General features: G+C 39.0%; 1 protein-coding gene across 10 annotated transcripts in view; it reads left to right on the plus strand.

Moving 5' to 3' along the window:
- spen (spen family transcriptional repressor) overlaps positions 1–24,787 on the plus strand; it is a 71,699-nt gene that overhangs the window by 29,931 nt on the left and 16,981 nt on the right. For 5 of the 10 annotated variants that reach the window (XM_033048368.1, XM_033048371.1, XM_033048377.1 and 2 more), the window contains 7 exons: positions 14,351–14,511; positions 15,889–16,089; positions 17,856–18,019; positions 19,287–19,484; positions 21,171–21,284; positions 23,249–23,362; positions 23,880–23,980. In XM_033048368.1, the coding sequence (XP_032904259.1) occupies positions 14,351–14,511; positions 15,889–16,089; positions 17,856–18,019; positions 19,287–19,484; positions 21,171–21,284; positions 23,249–23,362; positions 23,880–23,980 (1,053 nt within the window). The remainder of the gene's footprint in view (positions 1–14,350; positions 14,512–15,888; positions 16,090–17,855; positions 18,020–19,286; positions 19,485–21,170; positions 21,285–23,248; positions 23,363–23,879; positions 23,981–24,787) is intronic. The other 5 variants (XM_033048372.1, XM_033048370.1, XM_033048373.1 and 2 more) reach the window with 5 other exon arrangements.

The following is a 24,787-nucleotide window of genomic DNA, read 5'->3' on the forward strand; positions in this document are numbered from 1 at the left end:
TAGTTGGTGGGGATTGTTACACTTTCTCAAGTAAATAATGGGAACATTATTGAATTATTTCCTTTGCCAATTTGGTAATCTTGCCAATCTGGGGCCTGGAATAGAGTGCTAGTTTCAGGATACAGGCATTAAGCATGCAAATGATGTGGCCTGCCCTTCAGAGCTGTCTGAGTGCAATGAGAGAATGTTGGTATGGTTCACTTATCCAGCAGTTGATAATGAGAATTTTGCCAGTTAGCATTAGTGTACTTTTCCACTGCTTCGAGGTCCCTGCTGTTCATAGTCTGTGTATGGTACACATTCAGAATGAAAACAGTTTGAACAAACTGTTGCTGAAGATCCTGAACAATGCCTCAGTTTTTACACATTCAGTACCTGCAGTTGTAAATCAAAGAAATTCCTGAAATTAAGCACAATGTGCTGGAGTGATCAGTAGATCCGTCAGCAATTGTAAAGAGAGAGAGAGATAGTAAATAGTTTGGTTAGTAACCTTTGATCCAATGTTCCATCCGTACAGCACAAAATAGAAACAACATTGATCTTATTACTAGGTAGACAAAAATGCTGGAGAAACTCAGTGGGTGAGGCAGCATCTATGGAGCGAAGGAAATAGGCAATGTTTCGGGTCGAAACCCTTCTTCAGACCTTATTACTTCCCTTTCCTTCTCCATCGATGCTGCGTGGCCTGGTAAATATTCACAGCGTATTCTGTTTCTTAGCACAAATAATAATGGGGGAGGAACTACTGCAGTTTCATGACCTCTGGGTGTAAAAAGTTCAATTTCCCTTTCTTCTAGAAGCCAATTTCTCACAATCATTTCAATGGCCCCACTATTTGTGCCAAGCTTAACCTGGCACAGACTCAATGGACAGATTTCTAAGCCTAAGAGCTTGAAAATCTGTGAAAATTGGCACTGTGTCAGTCTAGTGCAGTTCGAGTCTTTCGGGCCCATTGAGAAAAGGCCTGTGCTGGGGGGGGGGGGGGGGGGGGGGGGGGGGGGGGGGAGAGCACGTTATTCAACAGGTCTGGGTGCACCGACCCAATATAAAGTTTTAAAGTGTACCTGAGGTGGAATGTGTGAATTTGGATAAGAATTTTATGTCTGGTTATCCTGTTATAATTACATCCCACCCTCAAAACCTGTTTCACACGGACACCACATGATCTTGATGTTCTAATTACAGTGAATAAGCTTTCCGTAAGTTTCTATTTTACACTGTAAAAATGAAATAAAGTATTCCTTTGAGATGACAAGTGTATAGAAAATACAGACTCATTGGCCTTCAGGTGAGACATTAATTTATGTTTTTCCACTGAAAATAGGACTTTGGAAGGTGACCAATGTTTATTCATCTCTTCATCAAAATCAAGAAGTTTATCTGCTTATTTAATTCCTGGGTGTAGAACGATCAGCACATAATTTAGTACTTATTTTCTCTATGTTATAAAGATACAACTACACTTCAGATAAACAGTAAATTAGCTTAGAAATGCTTTTTGTAAACCATGGGAACATGAAGTGTTCTATACTGATGCAGCTTCTTTTGTCCTTAATTGATCTTCCTGCAAAGCAGATCTGAATAGTTATTAAGATTTAAATGAGTCAATCAGCTTATTAATTGGATATAAACTTAAAGGAGCACACTTCAGGAGAAGAATGACATACAATAATTTTATTTTTATAACATAATGCGTTGTTATATTGCAAGGTGTGGTTTCTTTCATGTTCCATGCTCTTGCCTACCATGCATAAAGGCTCACCTGGATCTCATCAGATCCGTGACTAAGCTTGACACATTTCTTGCCTTTAACGCGTTTGACCAATCTGTCCAATGCTACTCTTCTCCGCTTGATTCTCCATTTTTGCTTAGATTATTATAGTCAGAGGCTCATCTGTTATGTTTCCCTTCGTCCTTATCTCCCTGTCCTTTCCTGACACCCCCCTCATTGTTTGGTCTGTCTTTGGTTTCCTTCTGTTTCTCATCTACCAGTGATGGCTCAGACAAGCAAGATGTTTGTACATGTACATCAAAGACATGCCCAATCCCTCACATTCCAATTGGGTCTACTTGACTGTCTGACTGATTTCCTGACCTAGTATTGGATAAGCAAAGAAATTCATTGGCTTCATAGGAGGAAGTCATGGATTCTCTGCATAAATTCTTGGCCACCAGTTAAATTCAAGGAAATTGTCAGAATCTGGACCGTTTTCACACATTTTCTATTTGTGTCGGACATGGAGTGTATATTCTGCCCTATTTTTAATTCATCTGAAACACATGCTTTGGTTACTGGTTCCCCATGCTTCCCTAGCTGGCAATGGCAACCACATCTCAAAATAACCCTGTTGGCTGTGAACATTTTGGGATGCATTAAGATTGGGAAATATATCACAACAAATGTGATATCAATTTTTAATTGCATAAGTTCAGGCTCTGAAAAACAGCAGTTGTCTAATACTATCCAGTGGCCAGTTTAGATCTTTGTCAGATGTTTGTTAGGATAGCTTTATGTCTCTGTTTGAATATGGTGAGATATGTATATACACATTCAGTACCTGCAGTTGTAAATCAAATAAATTCCTGAAATTAAGCACAATGTGCTGGAGTGATCAGTAGATCAATGTCAATGCAGGCTTGTGCTTGGTGGCCTGCATTGACTCCTGCTCTGACTGTGCTTCAACTTATCCTTGTTCATAGGACTCTGATATATAATTAAATACTACATTCTGCGATTATTTAGTGATTTGAAGTTACACCCTCAGAATCACCTAGTAAAATACTTAGTCAAAACCGTATAATACAATGTCTTGTGGATGTATCTATTTCTCACCACCCATCATCACTCCTCCCTCCATCAAACAAACCAGTTAATAAAAATCCACCCTGTTTTGTTTCAGAGAATGAAATAGCCTCTGCACTTTGGGCCTAGGGATTTGCAAATTTCCATTCCATAAATTAATAATTAAACTATATTTATACATAATGGAGAAGTAAACATTTGTTTTTCTTTATATTCTGGAAGGTACAAAGGAATCATTGTACTCAGTATTAATCATTCAAGGTGTATATTTAATTTCAATTAGTTATTATTTTCAGCTTGTATTAAGAGATAATACAATAATTGTTACTTTTTTATTAGACAATAGTTGATTTTTAAATAGCTGTACAAACTACTAATATCGACATGATGTGGAATGTATAAACCGTAAGCTTACTTTTACTGCTATGTGAGCAGCTACCAGTTGTGCAGCCACAAGACTCAACTTCTTGCTGAGTAGAGACGTTTAGAGATATAGTGTGGAAACAGGCCCTACAACCCACCGATTTTGCGCCGACCAGCGATCCCCGCACGCTAAGAGGCCCTAATACAGCGATAATGGATATTTTGGATCCAGTATTGTGTAATGAGACATGCTTTTAAAAAATATTTCGAAGGTCATTATTTCTTTCAATTACAATACCATAAAATTCCATGGCACTTTACTGTAGCATTATTGATTTGAAAACTGTCCGCCAAAGATGATATCGCAGTACATGATCAAACGTTTAGACTGAGGTAGGCAAAAACAGTAAAGATAGATGTTTATGAATGAAATTCCACACCTTTGTCTAACTGACCTGAAAGCTTTGTGATCAGTAACAGAAAGATTAGTATCAGATAAATGTATGGTGCCATAATTGAAAGAATACTGAGATTTCAAAAAAATTGTATGGTGAAGATGATTAGAAGGAGAAGGGCCATGGAAAGATTTAAAATTGAGGGCGTGAATTATAACATTGGGGCATTATTGAACTCAGAGCCAGGGTTAGTCAGCATGTATAAAGATGATAGGTAAATGGCATGTGATGCTAGAAAGATCATGCTGTGCAGTGCAGTACTGTAAACTCTTGTTTATCCAGTATTTATGCATCTGGAGTTCTCATGTGACTGGCAAACATTTCTAAGAATATTAATCAGTGAATTTTGTTTCAAATGTTATGCAAAATAAGTGTGACCGTTTTTTTTGTGTGATTAGCAACAACATCCCCTGGTGCAGATTTTCTTTTTGCAATTTATTCAGTCTGTCATGGAACTTCAAGTTCTTCAAACCAGTAAAATCTCTTCAGCATCTTCTCTAAGGTCCACCTACCTAATTGTAAGATAAAACATTTTTTTTAAAAGATGTAGCCTTTCATGATCTTAATTTCTTGAAGAAAAATAAGTGTACTGATGCTGTTTACACGTATATTTAGTTTTATTTCTTTATCCTTTAAATATTTGTAACATTCAAACACTGGTACTACCCGTAATTTCATTTTTCAATGTAAATTGTAACTGAGATTAACCCTGGGGGAATAGGATACATCCTGCTTCGAGGATAACTTCATGGCTTTCTTGAATCAGATTATTTTGGATCCAGTATTGTGTAATGAGACAGTTATTTAATAATGTTTATAGTAAAATTACAAAGTTTGAGAACGATGACTGAGATAAGCTTATTAATTTTCAACAAAGGCATTTACATAAATGTGCAGGACTTGGGAAAGTAAGTTAACAGCTAAATTAATAAAATGAAAGGCTAAAGGGCCTGTCCCACGAGCATGCGGCAAACGTGACTTAACGTGGTCGCTTGAGCCGTACGGCCTCGCGGGGCCGGTCCCACTTCGATCGTCGGAGCCGTATGGAGTTGTGCGGAGCTGGTCCTGACATCCGAAAAACTGACACTGTCCAAAAATGTCTGCGCGGCAACGGCCTGCCGGCCCGCAGCCGCATTGAGGCCGTACGCACCGCCTCGACGGGCGTGCGCAGCGTCTCGGCGCCGTACGCAGCGTCTTGACGGCGTACGCCTAGCGCGGACTTCGCTCGAACTTCCCGTCAAATCGTATGGTGATCACTCGACCTCCGCGCGTCCCCCGCTTCCGGTTTGGTCGTGCTTGCCGCATGCAGTCGCATGCTCGTGGGACAGGCCCTTTAGATAGTTAAACAATGACTCATACATTTATTGTTTCTAAACATAATCCCAACAATTATATACTTCCTTAAAGAATTAAAACTTTACTGGAACAAACTAATACAGGAATTTAAGTTCAGAATGAAATTTAAAGTGGCTTACAATGTTATGAATGGTTAAGTTGAGGATAAAGAGGGTTTTAAAATTCTTTAAAAGGATTATCAAATGATGATGATGAGAGAAAAAAAGAATATGAGTAAAATGGAATAGAAAAAGAAAAATGGATTATAAGAACGTTTACTAGTATGTAGAAAGGGTTTATAAAAATACACGTGTTCCTGCAAAATAATGCCAATAAATTGTAAGAGCATTGAACAAATTTGTAATTCTCTTTGCAGCAGGGGGAACACAGATTAATGGGAATTGTCGGGAATCAAGGTGAAATATATAGTTAAGGTGAATAAATCCATCAGCAGTAATGGCCATCATCTTAAGGCTTTTAGAAGAGTTAATATATTTATCTAAATTGTAATATATTATAAAAATATCTTGATCAGTTATCCTGTTTTCATGAGATAAATAAAGATGAAAAACTTCAATTTATTTATGGCTTGGTAAATCATGATGTAATTAGGCAGATTAAATATGATTATAATGAAAATTAAATTATGATTGGTAAATTAACTTCAGAATGTTGAATATGATGATGGCTTAGAATAAATTACTGCCAAAATTCAGGGTTCATGGTAACAAAGTCTAAAAAGTGGCAAATGACATATTATTGAAAATGTATAGGTCATTTTTGGGGAGGCAGGGTATAATCAGTAGGTGGCAAAAGGATCATTGTTCAGCTTGATCCAATTATTCAAAATCCATACAGTGAATGGATATGTATGTGAATTATATATATTTAAGTAAAATGGAAGTTCTCTTTTTGCATCTGTATATTCTCCAACCCCTCTTACAAAGTATTTAAATCTATTTAAAACAAACAACTTATAATAAAAAACGTGCATTTGTAAAAGACACCAAGTGCCGGAGGAACTTAGCAGGTCAGGCAGCATTTCTGGAGAACATGAATAGGTAACGTTTCGGGTAGAGGCACAATTGGTCTAATCTTTACAAAACAAATGCAGAGGCCATCAGAAAATATCATTTATAATGTTGCCAGGCGTTGTGCAAATATATTGTTGTAACTCTTTGTGTGTTTGGCACAAAATGCAAGCTTTTTGGCAGGTTGTAACTGTACTGGAATCGACATTAATCCTTGTAGATTCACCTATTTATGCTGAATAGTTAACCAGATTCATATCAATGTGTTCAAAGCCCTTTATATCTGATAGGTAAACTGAAGACATTTTATTTAATAAATACTGACTATAAGAGGCAAACTGAAGCTTTCACAGAGTTGGAAATTCGAAACTGAGTTCAAATTCGTGATCTGTCTTTAACCCCCCCCCCCCCCCCCCCCCCCCCCCCCATGGATGCATGGGTGTTTGATTACCCCTTTATATTTCTTTTGTAGGAAGATTGGAGTGTCTTTTTAATGAAGTTTTTTTGTGAAGATTAATTATGCATTTTTGACAAATGTCTGTAACAAATGCATTTTCATAAATAATGATTGAATTCCCTTTTAAAAAAAAATAGCAAGGGAGCATTCTGATTATAAAGGATTAGCTGATGCTTGTCATGTAAGAGGGTCCGTATCCTGTGTGTTTCTGCAACTCTTATGAGTATGTAGTAAGCCAGGAATACTTCTGCTTGCTATGGAATTATGACACTTCTTTATTTGAAAGGAACAACATTTTTATATTTTACATGAGTTTCTGTTTATCTGAATTTGGTGTGTTTAATGTTCCATTTATTACTGGTTCGGGAACCAAAACGATTCCCTGAGTCAGCTGCTGAGATACTCCAAACTGCGAGGTTTTCAAAAGGGCAGCTTGATCCCAGACTGCAAATACAACGTGCCAGAAACCTGAATCAGCAGAGTTGAACGTGTAGCCAATCCTCACAATAGCAATTTTGTGATCATTATTTTGGGACATATAATATGTCACATGTGTGTATTTGCTGATTTTCTTGGGGGGGATTGAAAAATAGATTGTTTTTATCTCATAATGGATATTAGTAAAACCTGTAGGTGTTCAAAAATAAAGAATACATTTGCCTTGCTAGAACTTAGTTGGATAACCATTGTAGGATGCGTTCTGAAATGCATTGTTGCATTTTGTTTCATATGAACAAATTTACACTTTTGTCTTGATGAAAAATGAAGAAAATGTCTTGTTCCTTTTTTATGACATATGAATGAAGCCATTTTGGATTGAAACAATACCAATACATAAACAAAAATAATCAATATCTATATCAAACTTTATAGAGTACAGAATCTATCTATATGATATTTTAGCAGTGGTTTTGCTTATGAGGCATTCTGTTGTATTGAATAATTATTGTTAAGGGAGTTGTATCATATATTTAATAACTTTATATTGAAGTTGAGTGCTTGGGAGAGCAAGTTTGCAAAAATAGATTTATAAGTAGCACCAGATATGAGTAGAAAGGCATTTCAGGTGGACCTCTATTTTTGTGTATATAGATAGTGGTGGTATTTATCATGATATGTAATCAGCAGAAGAACATCGATTAGGTAACCAGTCACATCTTCCCATTGTTACCCCTTTCCGCCTTCTGCAGAGACCACTTCCTCCGCAACTCCTTGGTTCACTCTCCCCTTCCCACCCAAACTCTCCCATCGCCAGGTACTTTCCCCTGCAACCACAAGAGATGTAACACCTGCCCCTATACCTCCTCCCACACTTTCATCCTAGGACCCCAGCAGTCTTCCCAGGCGGGACAGTGATTCACGTGCAGCACTTCTAACCTTATCTACTACCAATGTGGCCTCCTGCACCTCGTCAAGACGAAACATAGACCCAGCAACCGTTTTGTCGATCACTTGCCCTTGATTCACCAAAGCCTAAGGGATCTCCTGGTTGCTAACTATATTTAACTCCTCTTCACATTCCCATACTGACCTTTCTTTCCTGGGCCTCCTCCATTCCCAGAGTGAGGTCGCACGGAAACTGGAGAAACAGCACCTCGTATTCCGCTTGGCTAACGTACAGCATTCTCCAATTTTAGGTAACTACAAGACCCCCCTTCCCTGCCCCGTGCACCACCTGGACTTGTACCCATTTCTCCCCTCCCCCTTCCTCCTACTTTTCTTTTTCTAGCTTCACAATTTGCAACTCTTCAATTCTTTGTGCCTCACACCTTCTATGACCTTTGTCCACCATCTGCCTATCAATCAAACACACACACACACACACACTCTCTCTCTCTCTCTCTTGCCAGGCTTTGTCCTGCCCCTCCTCTATTGCAACTTCCTCCACCCCCAATCAATCTCAAGAAGGATCCCAACCTGAAACATCACCTGTCCATGTTCTCTAGAGATGCTGTCTGACCCGCTCAGTTACTCCAGAATGTTATCTTTTTTTGTAAACCAGAACGTGCAGTTCCCTGTAATCCATAGATGTGGTCATAAACTAAAAGTGGTAATTCAAATATGAACTGAGTGTTTCCAAGCAAATGAATATTGCAATATGCATTCTTAAAACCAGGAGAGTGTAGAACAATTCCTATCTTGGAGTCCTCCAGTTCACCATTGCATGACTGCTTTGTAAAAATCTTCAGTAATTTCTGGCTGGTTGCCATGATACTTAATGCAAAAAGTCAGTTGCTTGTTGGCTTTTATAGTGTTGCAAAATAGTCTTCCAGCTGGTTTAGGTGTCAGCAGCCTGACGTGATCTGACCTTGCAGCTGCTTTGAGTATAATATAACAGCATGGCTGGCAATTGATGAGTATCTTGGATACCATTCAATGAGGTGCAGAGTTGAATTGTATAGAGTAATCAACCCACTTCATTCTGTTTTCACATTTTTATTAATTGCACACACGAGTTTTAGTGATGGATCGATGTAAATTCATAACCGATAGGTTCGCATATTGTCATGAACCGACGAGAAACCTGTTCATTTGGAATACATCTATTCCAATACAATTAATGTGCAGGAAAGAACTGCAGATGCTGGTTTAATCGAAGGTAGACACAAAATGCTGGAGTAACTCAGCGGAACACACAAAATGCTGGAGTAACGCACCTGGATAAATAAATAATAAAAGTCTGAGGAAGGGTCTCGACCTGAAACGTCGTCCATTCCTTCTCTCCAGAGATGCTGCCTGTCCCGCTGAGGTACTCCAGCGTTTGTGTCTACACCCAATATAATCAATGTTAGTTGAGTAGCCATTTGAAAAGCACGTGTAGTCTAGAAAATTCTGATATCAAATGATTTTGCTTCCATTGAGCATATTTTAAATTGAAATGTCTTCGAAACTGTCCGTAATACTAGTACACATGTAAGCAGATATATTTGATACATTCTGATTTGTTTTGCATATTCTCAACAAATTAAAATGCAATTGGCTTTTAGTTTCAATTTTGTGCCTTCTGTCACGTTGAGAAACTTAATTTGCCTTAAAGTTATTTTGATGTGACATGCCCTCTTCTCCAGTAACACAACACACTTCTCGTAGTTGATCCAGAAAGTTTCTTGCATGAACATTCAAGTCAGTAAATCATATTTAAAACATGATTCAATACTTATATATTTTCCTATTAATGTTAGATAATGCGTAATCTTACTTTATTTGGTGTTAATAATTACTTAGACTTGTTAATAGCACTGCACAAATTATTCTTCATACTTAGCATCCCATACTGTTAAACGTCAGAGTTCCTCTACATTGACTCACACTTGCGGTTTTAAAACAATTAAGCTAAAAGATAGGAGAGAAAATTACGTGAATGGTAGAAATACAGAAATAAAAACATATTGAAAATATTCACCAGATCAGGCAGCAATTCTTTGGAGAAGTAATTGAACTGGAACGTTAACTCTGTTACTGTCTCCATAGATGTATTACCTGCATCTGCAGTATTTTTAATTTTTAAATAAGATATATTCTCTTTCTCCAATAAGTTTGCGGCTTTCATAACAGAAATCAACGTTATAATGGAAGGTAACCCACAAGATTAACCTGAGTGAATGATGTTGAATGGTTGAATTTGTAAGTTATTTAAGTAAATACGCCACATTTTTGTCTAACTTCACACCTTCACAATTCATTCATCTTCCATGTTGGTCCCTCCTCTCTGTGTGTAAGTTTAGCACCACAAATTCTGTTATTTTTCAGGAACTGGGCTTTGCGTAAAACGGCATTTATTGACCATCCTAATAAGCGAGTTCGGTATTCCGACTGCGCATGCCCAGGTCATGGGTCACTCGCGATAAACATTCTCGGCTGCTGTGCAGACCTGCGTTTCGTCCGTGGTAGGGATCGGGCCCGGGTCTCCGGTGCTGCAGGCGCTGTTGAATTACTGCTGGGCCATCCCCGTCCCCTCCCGGGTGTCCCGTCCCTGTCCCGGGGTGGCCGGGGATGTCCCTGGGCTGGCGGGGTGGCACGCAGGGGAAGCGTTCTTCTCCGGCTCGGCTCTGCCTGTCCCGCCGGGTTGACTGGCGGCCCTGGACTGGCGGGGCGCCGGCCCGTTGCAGTGGAGGCCCGAGCTTGCAGCCGGCGTGGAGGAGAAGTGCTAGCTCAACTGCTCCGGGCCAGTGTCCCGTCAGTCCAGGGCTGTCGGTTAACCCGGTGGGTCGGGCAGAGTTGAGCTGGAGTTGGCGCTTCTTCTCCACACTGGCTGTGGGCCTGGGCTGCCGCTGCGGGAGGCCGGTGTCCCATCGGTCCAGGGTCGGCCCAGACGTCTCCGGCCGCTCCCGGCCGGGGATGGGGCGCTCGGGGAGGGGCGGTCAAGTGGCGGTTCGGCGGCGCCGGAGGCCCAGGTAGATCCTGGCTGCGGTGGGGCGCAGGTGTGTGTGTGCATATGGTTGCCGGGGGTGTTTATCGCGAGTGACTTTTGACAAATCTCATGATTCCTTGAACTTTTTGGAATACCGAAATTGTTTATTGCCCTTGAAAAAGTAGCGATTAACTGCTTTTATGTCCGGGTATAGATTATCCACAGATAGATTGTGCAGGGAGGTTTAGTGTTTCGAATTGGCAATGACATATGACTTGCTTTATATTTCCAAGTCAGGATGTGGCATCCCTTGGAGATGAATCTGCTGATGTGGTGTTCCTGTGCATTAGCTACTCTTATTTGGTAGCAGAGGTCACAAGTTCAAGATGTGATGTTGTAGGAGCCTAGATGATATCATTGTAGCCACTGTATGCAAGTTGTGGAGGGACTGAATGTTAGGTTGATGGCCTCTCAATTACGTGGTCATGGATGGTGTCTTGAGAATTGTTGTTGCTGTACTCATCCAGTTGTAAGCAGCTGCTTGTGACTTTTAGATAGTAGAAAGGTTTTGGAGGGTACTAATCGGCTCCAGATCTAAACACAGACTTAGCAAGAGTAAGTTGTGTCAAGTCATGTTTATTTTCAGGTCGAGCTACAACAAGTCAACAACAGATGCTATCTCACTGACTCTACCTTTCACTCTGGGTCATCTGGATAATAGGAACACATACATCAGGCTGCTATTCATTGATTACAGCTCGGCATTTAACACTATCGTCTACTCCAAACTCATCTCCAAGATCTAAGACCTGGGCCTCTGTATCTCCATTGGCAACTGGATCCTTGACTGCTTCATTGCAGACCACAATCAGGATGATCAATAACAAAATCTCCTCGCTGACTATCAGCACAGGTGCATCTCAAGGCTGCCTGCTTAGCCCCATGCTCTACTCTCTTCACACCAGTGTCCATGTGGCCAGCACAGCTCAATCAATATAATCAATCAATTCACTGATGACAGAGCTGTGCTTAGTCGAATCATGGGTGATGATGAGTCAGTGTACAGGAGAGAGATTGAACACCTTGTTGAGTAGTGCTGCAACAATAACCTCTTGCTCAATGTCAACAAGACCAAAAACTAATCGCTGATGCCCGAAGGGGAAGTCAAGAGACCGCGCTCCAGTTTGCATTGATGGGTCGATGGTGGAGAGAATTAGCAGCTTCAGATTGCTCGGCGTTAACGTCTCAAATAACTTGTCCAGGGCACGGCACTAAGATGTAATCACCAAGAAAGTATGCCAGCGTCTCTACTTTCTTAGATGTTTAAAAAGATTCCGTACATCTCTGAATACTCTTAACAATCTTCTACAGTTGAACTGTTGAAAATACCCTGATTAATTGCACAGTAGCCTCTGATGGCAATTCCAACACATGGCAACACAAGAGGCTGCAGCAGGAGGCTGCGGGGAGTAGCGGACTCATCCCGGCCAATCACGTTCACAGCCCAACCGTTCGCATCTAGAAGGTGGCATCTATTATCAAGGAACAGCACCCACAGGGATAAACCTAAACTGGACACAGATGACCAATTGTAACTTGATAGTGTGGTTGGTCATGTCTTGCATCATTTTGCCAATGATTAGACAATAGTTGCTCTTATTGGGTTTTTTCTACATTTTGTGGACAGGACATAACTGAGCAAATTTCTACATTGTTGGGTAAATGTCAATTTTGTGACTACTGGGTCAACTTGACAAGGGCACGGCCTAATCTGCAGTGCTGGTCTTTAGTCCTATAGCTGGGATTTTATTTGGTCCCATAGCGTTTGCTCTATATGATACTTGCATTTATTTCTTCATTTCAAGTGGTGTAAATCAATTTACCTTGAGAGCAGCTTCTGTGATGGTGGCAATCTGGGAAGAACAGAGATTATCTATTCAGGATGTGGCTGAACATGTTGCAAACTACTACTTTAGGTCTCGCATGTTGGGTTCTGCCATAGTTGAAAAAGGGAACTTTCTTGGAGCCGCCTCTTTCTGTTAGCTGTTTAATCGTTTACCATTACTCATGACAAGATGCCATCAGACTGCAGAGGTTTAATTTGATCCTTTGGTTGTGAGATCGCTTGGCTCTGTGTTTTCCATGGTGCTTTAATTGGTCAGCACACAAGTATTATTTTACTCACACCTTTTTATATAATCTCCCTTCTTATTAACAACTAGTTTTCTTTTTTGAAAGAACGGATTCACACAGTATCACACAGGTAGTTGAGGCCAGTTCATTGGCTATATTTAAGAGGGAGTTAGATGTGGCCCTTGTGGCTAAAGGGATCAGGGGGTATGGAGAGAAGGCAGGGATGGGATACTGAGTTGGATGGTCAGCCATGATCATATCGAATGGCGGTGCAGGTTTGAAGGGCCGAATGGCCTACTCCTGCACCTATTTTCTATGTTTCTATGTAGTATCACAACTTTTGTTGGGAATTTGTTTTATCCATACTGTGTTTGGGACAGGTGCTTCACTGGCCTTCCAGTATTGTCATGTTTATCCAACTTCAATCTGTCATCACCAAGTCTATCTGTTTATATCTATTGTGTGGGGAAAAAACTGCAGATGCTGGTTTAAATCTAAGGTAGACACAAAATGTTGGAGTAACCCAGCAGGACAGGCAGCATCTCTGGAGAGAAGGAATGGGTGATGTTTCGGGTCGAGGCCATTCAGTCTGAAGAAGGCTCTCGACCCAAAACATCACCCATTCCTTCTCTCCGGAGATGCTGCCTGTCCCGCTGAGTTACTCCAACAATTTATATCTAGGTTTTCTCATCTTCTTGAAGATTCATCAACCTCTGTGTTAAACTATGCTATAAATTCTAAAGTTTTTATTTGACTGAATGGAATATTTATTTTAATCATTTAAAAACATTAAAAAAAGTTGGAATTTTGGTCACTGAAATGTAATAAATTTGAATCCTTATAAAGGTGGTTGGCGACACCACATTGAGACCAAAATATGAGTCACCAGCACTTATAGTTATCGTGATAGGAATTCATAAACTGTGCCGCAGTCTGTTATTTGTATTCCTTAAACACATATTAGTATTGATAAATAGACATGATCATGCACTACAGAGTCCAACATTAGAAAGATATTCTACTGATTAACTAACATTGATGTGTAACATAGCAAGCTTTGTTATAAAGAAATAGTTTATTGATTTATCACTGTTATAATATTTCAGTTCCACTTCAAAAACATATTTTCAGACTTTGCTGTGCACTTATAACAGCACATTTGTATGTGAGTGAATGCATAACCTACTAAAGATCATTGTCGCTGCCACTATAAACCTGACTGTAAGAGATTCTTAAGTTAATTTTCATTTACAGCTTGGTATCTTTGGGGAAGTATGAGCTCTCCATAGCAACAAGAGATTGTAGATAGATATAAATATGCTGGATATTGTTTAATCTGCAGCTATGATGGGAATGTGCTCAATTTTTCTGCCAGGTGGAGTGTAGTCGGTCAGTTCTAACCGGTAGTTGTATCTGTTGCAGTAGTGATTCTAGCAGCAGCTCCAGTGACGAGTCTCCAGCAAGATCCGTTCAGTCTGCTGCAGTCCCTGCACCACCAGTTCAACTCCCGACACCTGTGGAAAAGGATGAACCACGCAAAAGCTATGGAATCAAGGTCCAAAACTTGCCAGTCCGTTCTACTGGTGAGTGAACACGCCATTTGGTGCACTAATGTTTCTTTCAGATTGCCATCGTGTTCTAGAAAGTATTGGATTAGTTTGGGGGAATTGCCTGGCACCCAGCAACAAGTACTCTTTTTTTTGTTTTTTAAAACAATATTGGATTTTAGAAAATAGTAGAAAAGCTATGTTCGGAAACCAATTTGATCCATTTTTGTGAAACCTCTAGTGTACAATTCTATCACAAAATATAAAGGCATTGTAACCGCAGGGAAGTTCTGGGGTTTTAAATCGTCTGCATTTCTATTTGATTTAAATTAGCAGATAGCAACTTCTCTGATATCTTAATTTATTTGTGGAATAATAGTTGGAAGTTACCTGGCTGCAGTCAGTTACCTCTGGTGTGCCGGTACTAGATAGAATCTTGGACATTGATGGGATTGGAGTGAATGGGCCCTTTTTTTATAACTGAAACCAGATGTTATAGAAGTTTTACTTGGAATTAAAGTTATGTAATAATTAGTGCTAAAAGCCTAGAATTCCAGACTTGAGATGTTTACTGCATAGTTGAATGCTCTGCTTTGATTTCACAACATTATTGGTTTCTTCATATTGTATCTTGTTTTAAAGAGGTTTAAATCATTTGAAATGCTTTAATTGGGAGGTTTTTATTATTATTACAAAAGTTCATGAATAAATGAAAATTACAAATACTGGTGTAACAACCGTGTATAGAAGTTAGAATAAAGCTGATGATTGTTTCCAAACAGCAAGAGAATGTAAAAGAAACTGTCACGCTTTGCTTAATTTAGGAATAACATCTAGTGCCTTAATCCATTTTAAATAAATTGCAAATATAGAATTACAATTTCTTTTTGAATCATTATTGCAATTTAACTCTATGCATTTCACCAAATGTTGTTTCCTACTTCAGTTAGTAAATCAGAGTTATGCAGCACAGAAACAGGTCCTTCGGCCCATCTTGTCCGTGCTGACCAAATTGGCATATTGGGCTCGTCCCTTTTGCCTGAATTTGACCCATAACCTTCTAAACCCTTCCTATCCATATACCAAACACCACACTCCATTTGATTTTGTAGGGGTTTTAATGTTTACCAGCAGCATGACCAGCGCCCTCCGTACTTTTAGATAATTTTGTTTGCTCTAATCTAAGAACCGCAGAACGCCAGGAATATTTACCATTCCAAATCAGAAGAGCATGACTGATGAAAGCAGCTATAAAATTGGAGATTGCTAATTGTCTTGGCATCATGTTCGACACAGACATTGTGGGCCAAAGAGCGAGTTCCTGTGTTGTACTAAACTATGTTCTAACTAAAGAAATTATACTTTGCATCATGTGAACAACTATGTACTGAAGATGTTGATTTTTGCATTTAGACACAAGCCTTAAAGATGGTCTGTTCCATGAATTTAAGAAGTATGGGAAGGTAACATCTGTGCAGATCCATGGTGCTTCTGAAGAGCGCTATGGCCTTGTTTTCTTTCGACAACAAGAAGATCAGGAGAAAGCTATGAATGCGTCTAAGGGGAAGTTATTTTTTGGCATGCAGATTGAAGTCACTGCTTGGACTGGCCCAGGTAGGTGTCTACTGAGCAGCGATGGGGTTTGAGAGAGCATGCTTGTGCCAAGGGCTTTTTTGAAAGCAAGGTATAATTTTATGTTAAATTAATTAAATGACATAGGAACTGTAGTACATTTCCTGTTTGAATTAGTTTTGCTTAATTAGATCTACTGACTGTTACAATCCTATCCTGTGGCCTGCAAAGGGTCTGCTATTAAATATAAGCAAATAAAATAAGGAGTACCCATTCAGCCCTTCCTTTCAGTTTTAGTTTAGAGATACAGCGTGGAAACAGTGCCCTTTGGCCCACCGAGTCCACACCGTCCAGCGATCCCCGCACACTAACACTATCCCACACACACTAGGGGCAATTTACATTAATACCAAGCCAATTAACTTACAAATCTCTACGTCTTTGGAGGGTGGAAGGAAACCGAATATCTCTGAGAAAACCCACGCAGTTCATAGGGAGAACATATAAACTCCGTACAGACAAGCACCTGTAGTCAGAATCGAACCCGGTTCTCTGGCGCTATAAGGCAGTAGCTCTACTGCTGCGTCATCATGCCGCCGTCGCCTTCTATTCAGTAAGATCGTGGAAGATCTTTTGTCTGAAACCCACAGTCCTGCACAGACATCATATCCCTCATTCTGTTAATGTCCATAGATCTAGAACTTTCTGTCTTGAATATATTTACTGACTGAGCCTCCACAGCCCTCTTGAGTAGAGAATTCAAAAGATTTGCTATAGTCTGGGTGAAGACATTTCTTCCCATTTCTGTTCGATGACTTGCATTAAGATTGACCCCTGATTCTAAACATTCTGACCATGGAAATGTCAACTCTGCCAAGTCCCATACGAGTCTTAAGGGTCTAAAGAAGGGTCTCGACCCGAAATGTCACCTATTCCTTTTCTCCAGAGGTGCTGTCTGACCCGCTGATTTACTCCGGCTTTTTGTGTATATCTTCGGTTTAAAGCAGCATCTGCAGTTCCTGAATGTTGTCTGAAGAAGGGTCTTGACCCGAAACGTCACCCATTCCTTCTCTCCAGAGATGCTGCCTGTCCCACTGAGTTACTCCAGCATTTTGTGTCTATCTGCAGTTCCTTCCTACCCATAAGAGTATTGTGTTTCATTAAGAGATGCTGTGACAGAATGCACCACCAGGTGGCTCTGTGTGCTCAGTTCCCCATTTGGGCAGCTGGATTCAGTCCCATCTTTAAATGAAAAGTATTGATTGGACATTGTGAGGTTGGAGTAATCGTTCACCTAAACTAGAACCTGCTGTTCCAAAAGCATTTTCACGTAACTATGGATTCTATAACAATTATGCTTTTGATAAGGGGTTCCTTGCTTACTGGAAACAGCACTGAATCTTTGCCACGCAAATTAAAAATGCCTCCTTAATAAAAAGCCTCAAAATATATCCACAACAAAATCTGCCTGGGCAGCTGGATTCAGTCCCATCTTTAAATGAAAAGTATTGATTGGACATTGTGAGGTTGGAGTAATCGTTCACCTAAACTAGAACCTGCTGTTCCAAAGGCATTTTCACGTAACTATGGATTCTATAACAATTATGCTTTTGATAAGGGGTTCCTTGCTTACTGGAAACAGCACTGAATCTTTGCCACGCAAATTAAAAATGCCTCCTTAATAAAAAGCCTCAAAATATATCCACAACAAAATCTGCCTGTGGAAATAGATGATGAAGAAATGAGTTGACACGAATACTACTTTGGTACTGGTGACATAATGTATTTTCGAATTTTTTTTTGTTTGGGTCCCCTTGCAGAAACGGAGAGTGAGAATGAATTTCGACCACTGGATGACCGAATAGACGAGTTTCATCCCAAGGCCACAAGAACATTATTTATTGGAAACCTGGAGAAAACCACAACCTATGGAGATCTTCGAAACATCTTTGAGCGCTTTGGGGAGATTGTGGTATGTACCCTGAAGGGTTGGTCAATGTTGAGATGACATGGTTTTATATGAACTTGTGACTTGAAATGATACTCACTTCCATGTTATATATAAGATTATCCACTCTCTACTTGTTCATCTTCTTGATTATTTTCTAGATTTTTTGCAGGGCAGTTATTTTTACAGAAAATTGATTAAATAACTTTTGTGTTTTGGATTTTATCCTTTTTTGGAGAATAAATTGCATTTGTTGTGGTTTTACACGTCTTAAGTTTGAATATCTAATTGCCACATTATAAGTCGTCCTGGGAGTTGGGCAAAACTGAGAAGCAGGGTCAAATCAATTGTAAGTCAATGTACATGATGCTAAAAGTTTTGAAACTGAGTCAGCTCTGTGTGGACTCAATACCAGTATTTCAAGGTACTGATCAATCAACCTGTCTGATTTATTCATTGAAACTGCAAGGGTAGAAAAGGCCCGGTGAAATCATTAACAGATTTAAACATGACTGAGAATGTTAAAGTGGAAGCATATGAAGGTGAGCATGTGGACGGGTGTCTGGATGAATATGCCTTGGTGGAGTGTAGGACACGGACAGGAGTAATTAAAGTGCCTGTTGATTGTCATTTTGTCCTTTTTCACATACATTGGATTACATACAATAGTTGGTAAGTATATATTATTATAACTTGGAACCAGATTTGCAAACTGAATTTGGCCATTAATGTGAAGCAACCTGGTTTCCAAATTGAAATATAATCAGCATTAAAGAAGTTGAGTTTGAGTCTTAATCTTTGAATTTAAGCATCACGATCCACGAGGAAATGAGGTACTGTTAAAATGAATACTAACATTAAGGGTGTCAGGGGTTATGTGGTGAAGGCAGGTGAATTGTGTTGAGGGGGAAAGGTAGATCAACTATGATTGAATGGCGGAGTAGACTTGATGGACCGAATAGACTAATTCTGCCCTTATAACTTATGAACATACGGGGGTTGAGAACCTAAAGTAATGTTCTAATTGCCCATATCTGCAATTGGAATGTTAATGCAGATGATAGTGGATTGATACTGTGCATTACTGTTCCAAGTAAAAGTAAGTATGAAATGTACAGTTAACAAAATTAACATTTTTGCAGCACAATTCATTTTTTAATGAGAAGGGGGGGGGGGGGGGGGGGAAGATAACTGTGAAATGATTAAAATGGCCAAGAATAAGTTTTGAAATGAGGCAAAGGGCCAGATTCAAAGTACATGCTATTGTTTTTTTTTGTATTTAAAATGACAGGATATTGACATCAAGAAGGTAAATGGGGTTCCTCAATACGCCTTCCTACAGTACTGTGACATTGCAAGTGTCTGCAAAGCCATCAAGAAAATGGACGGAGAGTACTTAGGAAATAATCGGCTCAAGGTCAGGAAGGAGAAATACAGTCATTTGCTTATCAGGAATATTCACTTATCAGGAATTCACAGTGAAATATTAGTAAGAATTTTCTGTTGAACAATTTCTTGTATATTGTTTTTTGTTGTAACTTTACTTTTGTAATATTCCCCACTGTTTTCTTGAGTTACTTTTCTCTTTCCTCCCTCCAAGTTTTACATTGTATACTTGGCATATTAGCTAGAGTGTCCAAGCTGCTGATGTGTCTGTGGATGTAATTGGTGTTACCTTGGGTCAACCTGCCTGAAGTGTGGTTGAACAGTATGTGAAAGCAAACACTACTGTTCCTCTTGCAGATGGAGCTGAGCGGAGCAAACTGAGCTGAGCTCTGGGGAAACATCACCTGAGCCCAGTACTTCCTGATTAAGAATCCATTGGGCTACACTGGGAGATTGATCTGCACTTATTTCCCCTTCCTTACACCCTATATTTCTCCTATATGTTACACAGCAACATGTCCCCCCTGCCCCTTGATTAAGTAAATTTGCAGATGAACTTCAGGCCTCTACGGTTGAAGCATCTGATTTAAAACGTGGCCCCCACTCTTCATCCCTCAATTTCTCTCACTTTCAAGTGAAAAATTGCTTCTTTTTTTTCTTGACTGGATCTCACCATCTGGGGAAACAAGATCAAAGTAACTTTGACCCAACACTATGGTTTAGCGCTAATTTTTGCACTTTGCAATTGGAATTAAAAGCAAAGCTTTTCAATTTGCATTTTGTAAGACTTTAATTGGGAAAGTTGTAAGAATGTATAGAATGTTTAGTTAGCGCGATAATATTTGTGAGATTATTATCGCACTGAATGAATGTGACTTGATCTATAATTATGGTGACGGTGAAGCCGACTGGAGCTGCATTCACTTAAGAATGTTCAAATAAAATTCAATTATTCCCAATGATTGCAGGGCCATGGACCAAAACATTTATTGACTTTTCAATTGCTATTTGCTGAACAGCCAAAATTGGTGGGGGGGTTTTTTCGCGAGGGTACGTGCCGATATAGTGTACCGCATCTCTGAAAAAATGTGTCCCCAAAAAAAGCATTGGCCAAAATTATTTCCTGAAGTAGAATTGACTATGTACGACAATTTGAGCGAACTATCCTCCCACCACCATTAATTATATTCTACTCTATTAGTTAGTTATCCTTTTCCAAATTCATACTTTTTCTGTACAAATGCAAAAATGACACTTTTGTGTGCTCTTCAGATCATTTCCAGTAGCAAGTAAATACTTAAGGATTTTATGTCCTGGGGTTATAGATCGTAGTGTCCATGCTCTATGAGCAATTGTATTGTCCGTGATGGAAAGGCTAACAGATTCCCAAAAGGACTGAGGGAAAATTACCCCTAACGTGCTTAACTATTTCACCCAGTTCCGTAAGGAATTTGAAAAGCCGAGCCTCTGTTTCAGCTGCTAAATAATGAATGATTCAATAATATGTGAAAGAGTGAGATGAATAGGACTATTATTCACAACATAATATAAATCATGTATAGATTTGCATCATGTTTCTATACCAGTTATCTACAGGGTAGAGTTTCATGTAGTGTATTATATGTAACAGATAAATTATAATTGTGAATTTTGGCAATGAGATAATCAAGTAGATTATATTGGAATACATGAAAGTCTGCAATCTAGCTTTGTTTTATTGAATTTGGGCCAATGAGTATTGTTACAATTAAAATACACCTTTTCTTCTCTTATTTCTTATTCTCCTCAGCTGGGATTTGGCAAGAGTATGCCAACTAATTGTGTATGGCTGGATGGCCTATCTTCAAATATTACTGAACAATACTTGTCCAGGCATTTTTGTCGTTATGGGCCTGTGCTCAAAGTAAGTGCCTTGTTGCAGTGCTTGTTTACATCTAACAAATTATTAACAACTGGCAGCAAAAAGATTTTTTTTCCAATTGTTGATTTTCATTTTTCCCCTTCAAAACATACCTTCTATACATTTCATGTTCTGATAAGAGAAAATGATATTCAGTGCCTAGCAATGGGCGTATTGAGATCGTTAGTTTTCAGTTTTATATTGTACCCTAAAAGAAGCTGTAGTGGGAAATACACTTTAATCAGAGCATTTAAGTGTAAGCTTTTTTAAAAACCGTTTAGTTGCATAATAAGATTATGTTTGCTTCTTTGAACAGTTTAAATAATAAGATGCTTAAAATGTAATCCCTGTAATGTCGCCCTGCAAATAGCCTGTTTTATAATATTTTATTTCATTTATTTACCTTGTTCATGTATTGGTTTATTATTGTTTCAAGCTTCAAGATACAGTGAAAAACTTGTTTTGTGTGCTATCTAGGTAAATTATACTAGATAGGAGTACAATCAAAGCATCCATGAGTATAACAGGTAGTGCAAACAGAGAAATGTAATGGATTACTGAATATAGTGTAACAGATACAGCGAAAGTACTTAAAGAAAAAGTGCAATGAGTGGATTGGGAGACCAGGAATGCTTCCCTAGCTTGTGGGAGGTGCACTTAAGAGTCTTGTAATAGTGAGGAAGAAGCTGCTCTTGAATCTAGTGGAATCTTGTATCTGCTGCTTGGCGGGAGAGGAGAGAAGGTGGAGTGATGGGGGTGCAAGTGGTCCTTGATTATGCTGTTTGCCTTTCTAAGGCAAACAGGAAATGTAGATATTGTCAATGAGCGGGAGGCTGTTTGGCGTGATGGATTGGGCTGCATCCACAATTCTGCAGTTTCTTGTGGTCTTGGGCAGAACAGATGCCAAGCCAAGCTGTTATGCATCACAACTGGTTGCTTTATATTGTGCATTGGTAGAAATTTGTAAGAGTCATGAGAGACAGCTAATTTTTTTAATCTTCAGAGGAAGAAGAAGCGTTGGTATGCTTTCTTGGCCGTAGCATCAACTTGGATGGACCAGGAAAGCTTGTTGGTGATAATTACGGCTAGGAACTTGAAGTTCTCAACCATCTCTGTTTCAACACCCAGCTTCCTGAAGTTTGTAGAAAGAATCAGTGCACAAACAGGGAATTTTGAAATGAAAAATATCAAAATTAAGTAATTCTGTAATACTTTGAGATCTAAAGATTCCCACTTGCCCCATTGAACTGACTTTTCTCTTTCAAACGCTGACTGACTCTATTGTCTCTTAGCACCAATTCCATATTTTAGTGCCACAAAGTAATCCAGATCTTGCAAGAAACCAAATAATAATAATAATAATAATAATAATAACGGCAGTAGAGAGCTATTGTGTTGCGGTCTGTGCTGGGTGATGCAGAGGACTATGATCTCGGTTTTACACATTTTTTAATGTTGAAAATGGTTGTCAGCATAACAATAATCTGATGATCACAATTCATTTTATAAAAAGGATTTGAATCAAACGGATGGTATGTTCAAATCACATTTGGAATATATATTCACTTCAGCCAATCTCCTCAGGACATCGAATGATGTAGTAATGCAATACATGACCTCAATATAGCATTCTCTACATCTTCAACTCTTCCTTCAATTTGTCATTCATTACATCTGATACACAATTTCTCTAATAACATTTTATTACAGTTTCCTTGCTTATGAATAAGCTGCATAAAACATCCTTCACTGTAACCTTTAGTGATATAAGCTCTCTTAGCCCACTCGACTTTTGGCTCTTTTACAGGGAGATTATTTCAAACATCAACTCTGACTTGGCCATTCTTTCATTACACATTTGGGTGGATCTCCAAACTGCTCCAGAGAAATTCTGCCATATATCTATTAGTTACTTGCCATTCCTGTTCAGGGAACTAGCTGACTTCTTTCTTTACCTCCTGGGACAGATTGTGTTGGATCGTCAGAAAGGAATGGCTCTGGTGTTGTACGATGAAATTGAATGCGCACAGACAGCGGTGCAGGAGACCAAGGGCAGGAAGATTGGAGGAAATAGAATAAAGGTTAGTATAAGAGAGTTCATGGGGATTCTAACTGCACTTCTTATTCCCTTCACTCTTATAAATCTTCTCTTTCGCTCTGTCTTTCAGCACAGATAGATGTTTATAGCGATGTTCCTATTCTCAGATAGCCACACACGCGCACACACACATACACACACACCTTCCACAGTTTCAAGGAATTGCATGAGGTGCTAATGTTTTATAAGGAAAACCAGAGCATGAAATAATAGCAACATTGAAGGGGATTATTTGGTTTAATTCTGAGGAAGAAAATAAAATTTAATGATATTTTGCAATATTGAAAAGCAGACTCTATTGGCATTCTGCAGTTCAAAGTGGTTATGTGTTTGGCAAGCAAATTGGAAAAACAGTTTAATGCTTGCAAGGATCAAAAGCATGTAAAACAATACTATTTGCTGCCAGTTCAACTTTGCAGTTGAATATTCAGCTTTTTAAAAATGTTTGATATCTATTGTCTCAGCTTCTAATGCCTAACAGTCAAATTTCTTCCATGAAGGTGGATTTTGCAAATCGCGAGAGTCAGTTGGCATTTTATCGTTCAATGGAAGTCTCTGGGCAAGACATCAGAGACCTGTACGAAATCTTTGCTGAGCGAAGGCAAGTGAATCTTTCATTTGACTTTCTGTCTGAAGAAGGGTCTCAACCCGAAACGTCACAATAGGCGATATTCACCTATTCCTTTTCCCCAGAGATGCTGTCTGACCCACTGAGTTACTCCAGCATTTTGAGTTTATCTTTCTTTTGTGAACTTTGTTAAGGATTTTGAAATGGTGAATATTGATTTATTGCACTGATTAGTTCAGGATTTTTGATTAACTTTATTAAGCACACATATGAACAGTCGTGACATGTAAATTAGAACTTTCAGTCTGAGGATTGTTTAGTCATAATATACATTATTTTGTTAACAACTTTAAAATCTAGAACTTCTCTATAATAATTATGTAATGTAATGTGTCTTTAATGGATCCATGCATAATCCTGTCTCTTCCCTAATTCAAATATTATTTCAAATTCATTTTCTGGTGTTTAACTCGCAATTGAATTTAAATCAAGAATGTTTGGTGTTATTGAGAATTTTTGTGCGGCTGTTCTATTTTACCATCAATTAAATAAAACACACATTGCAAAAAAAGAGGTTTAAACAGTCACTCCAGACACTTGATGGAAATTGTCCTCCATTTGAGAGTCTACTGTAATGGTCAGAACTTAAAGGAAAATGGCCAGCGATGGGACTTGAATCTTAGTCTGCAACAGAAAAAATAGAGATTTAGAGATTGCAAGCATTAAATCAGTAAATAGTAACTTATTTTCAAAGTGACCAGTTTAGTACAGCTCGGTGGCCCAGTTAGTAGAACCTTTGGCTCACAGCTCCGGCAATCTGGGTTCAAAATCTAATGGCAT

The sequence above is a fragment of the Amblyraja radiata genome, chromosome 31 (assembly GCF_010909765.2).
Source record: "Amblyraja radiata isolate CabotCenter1 chromosome 31, sAmbRad1.1.pri, whole genome shotgun sequence".
In the NCBI taxonomy this organism is placed as follows: Eukaryota; Metazoa; Chordata; class Chondrichthyes; order Rajiformes; family Rajidae; genus Amblyraja; species Amblyraja radiata.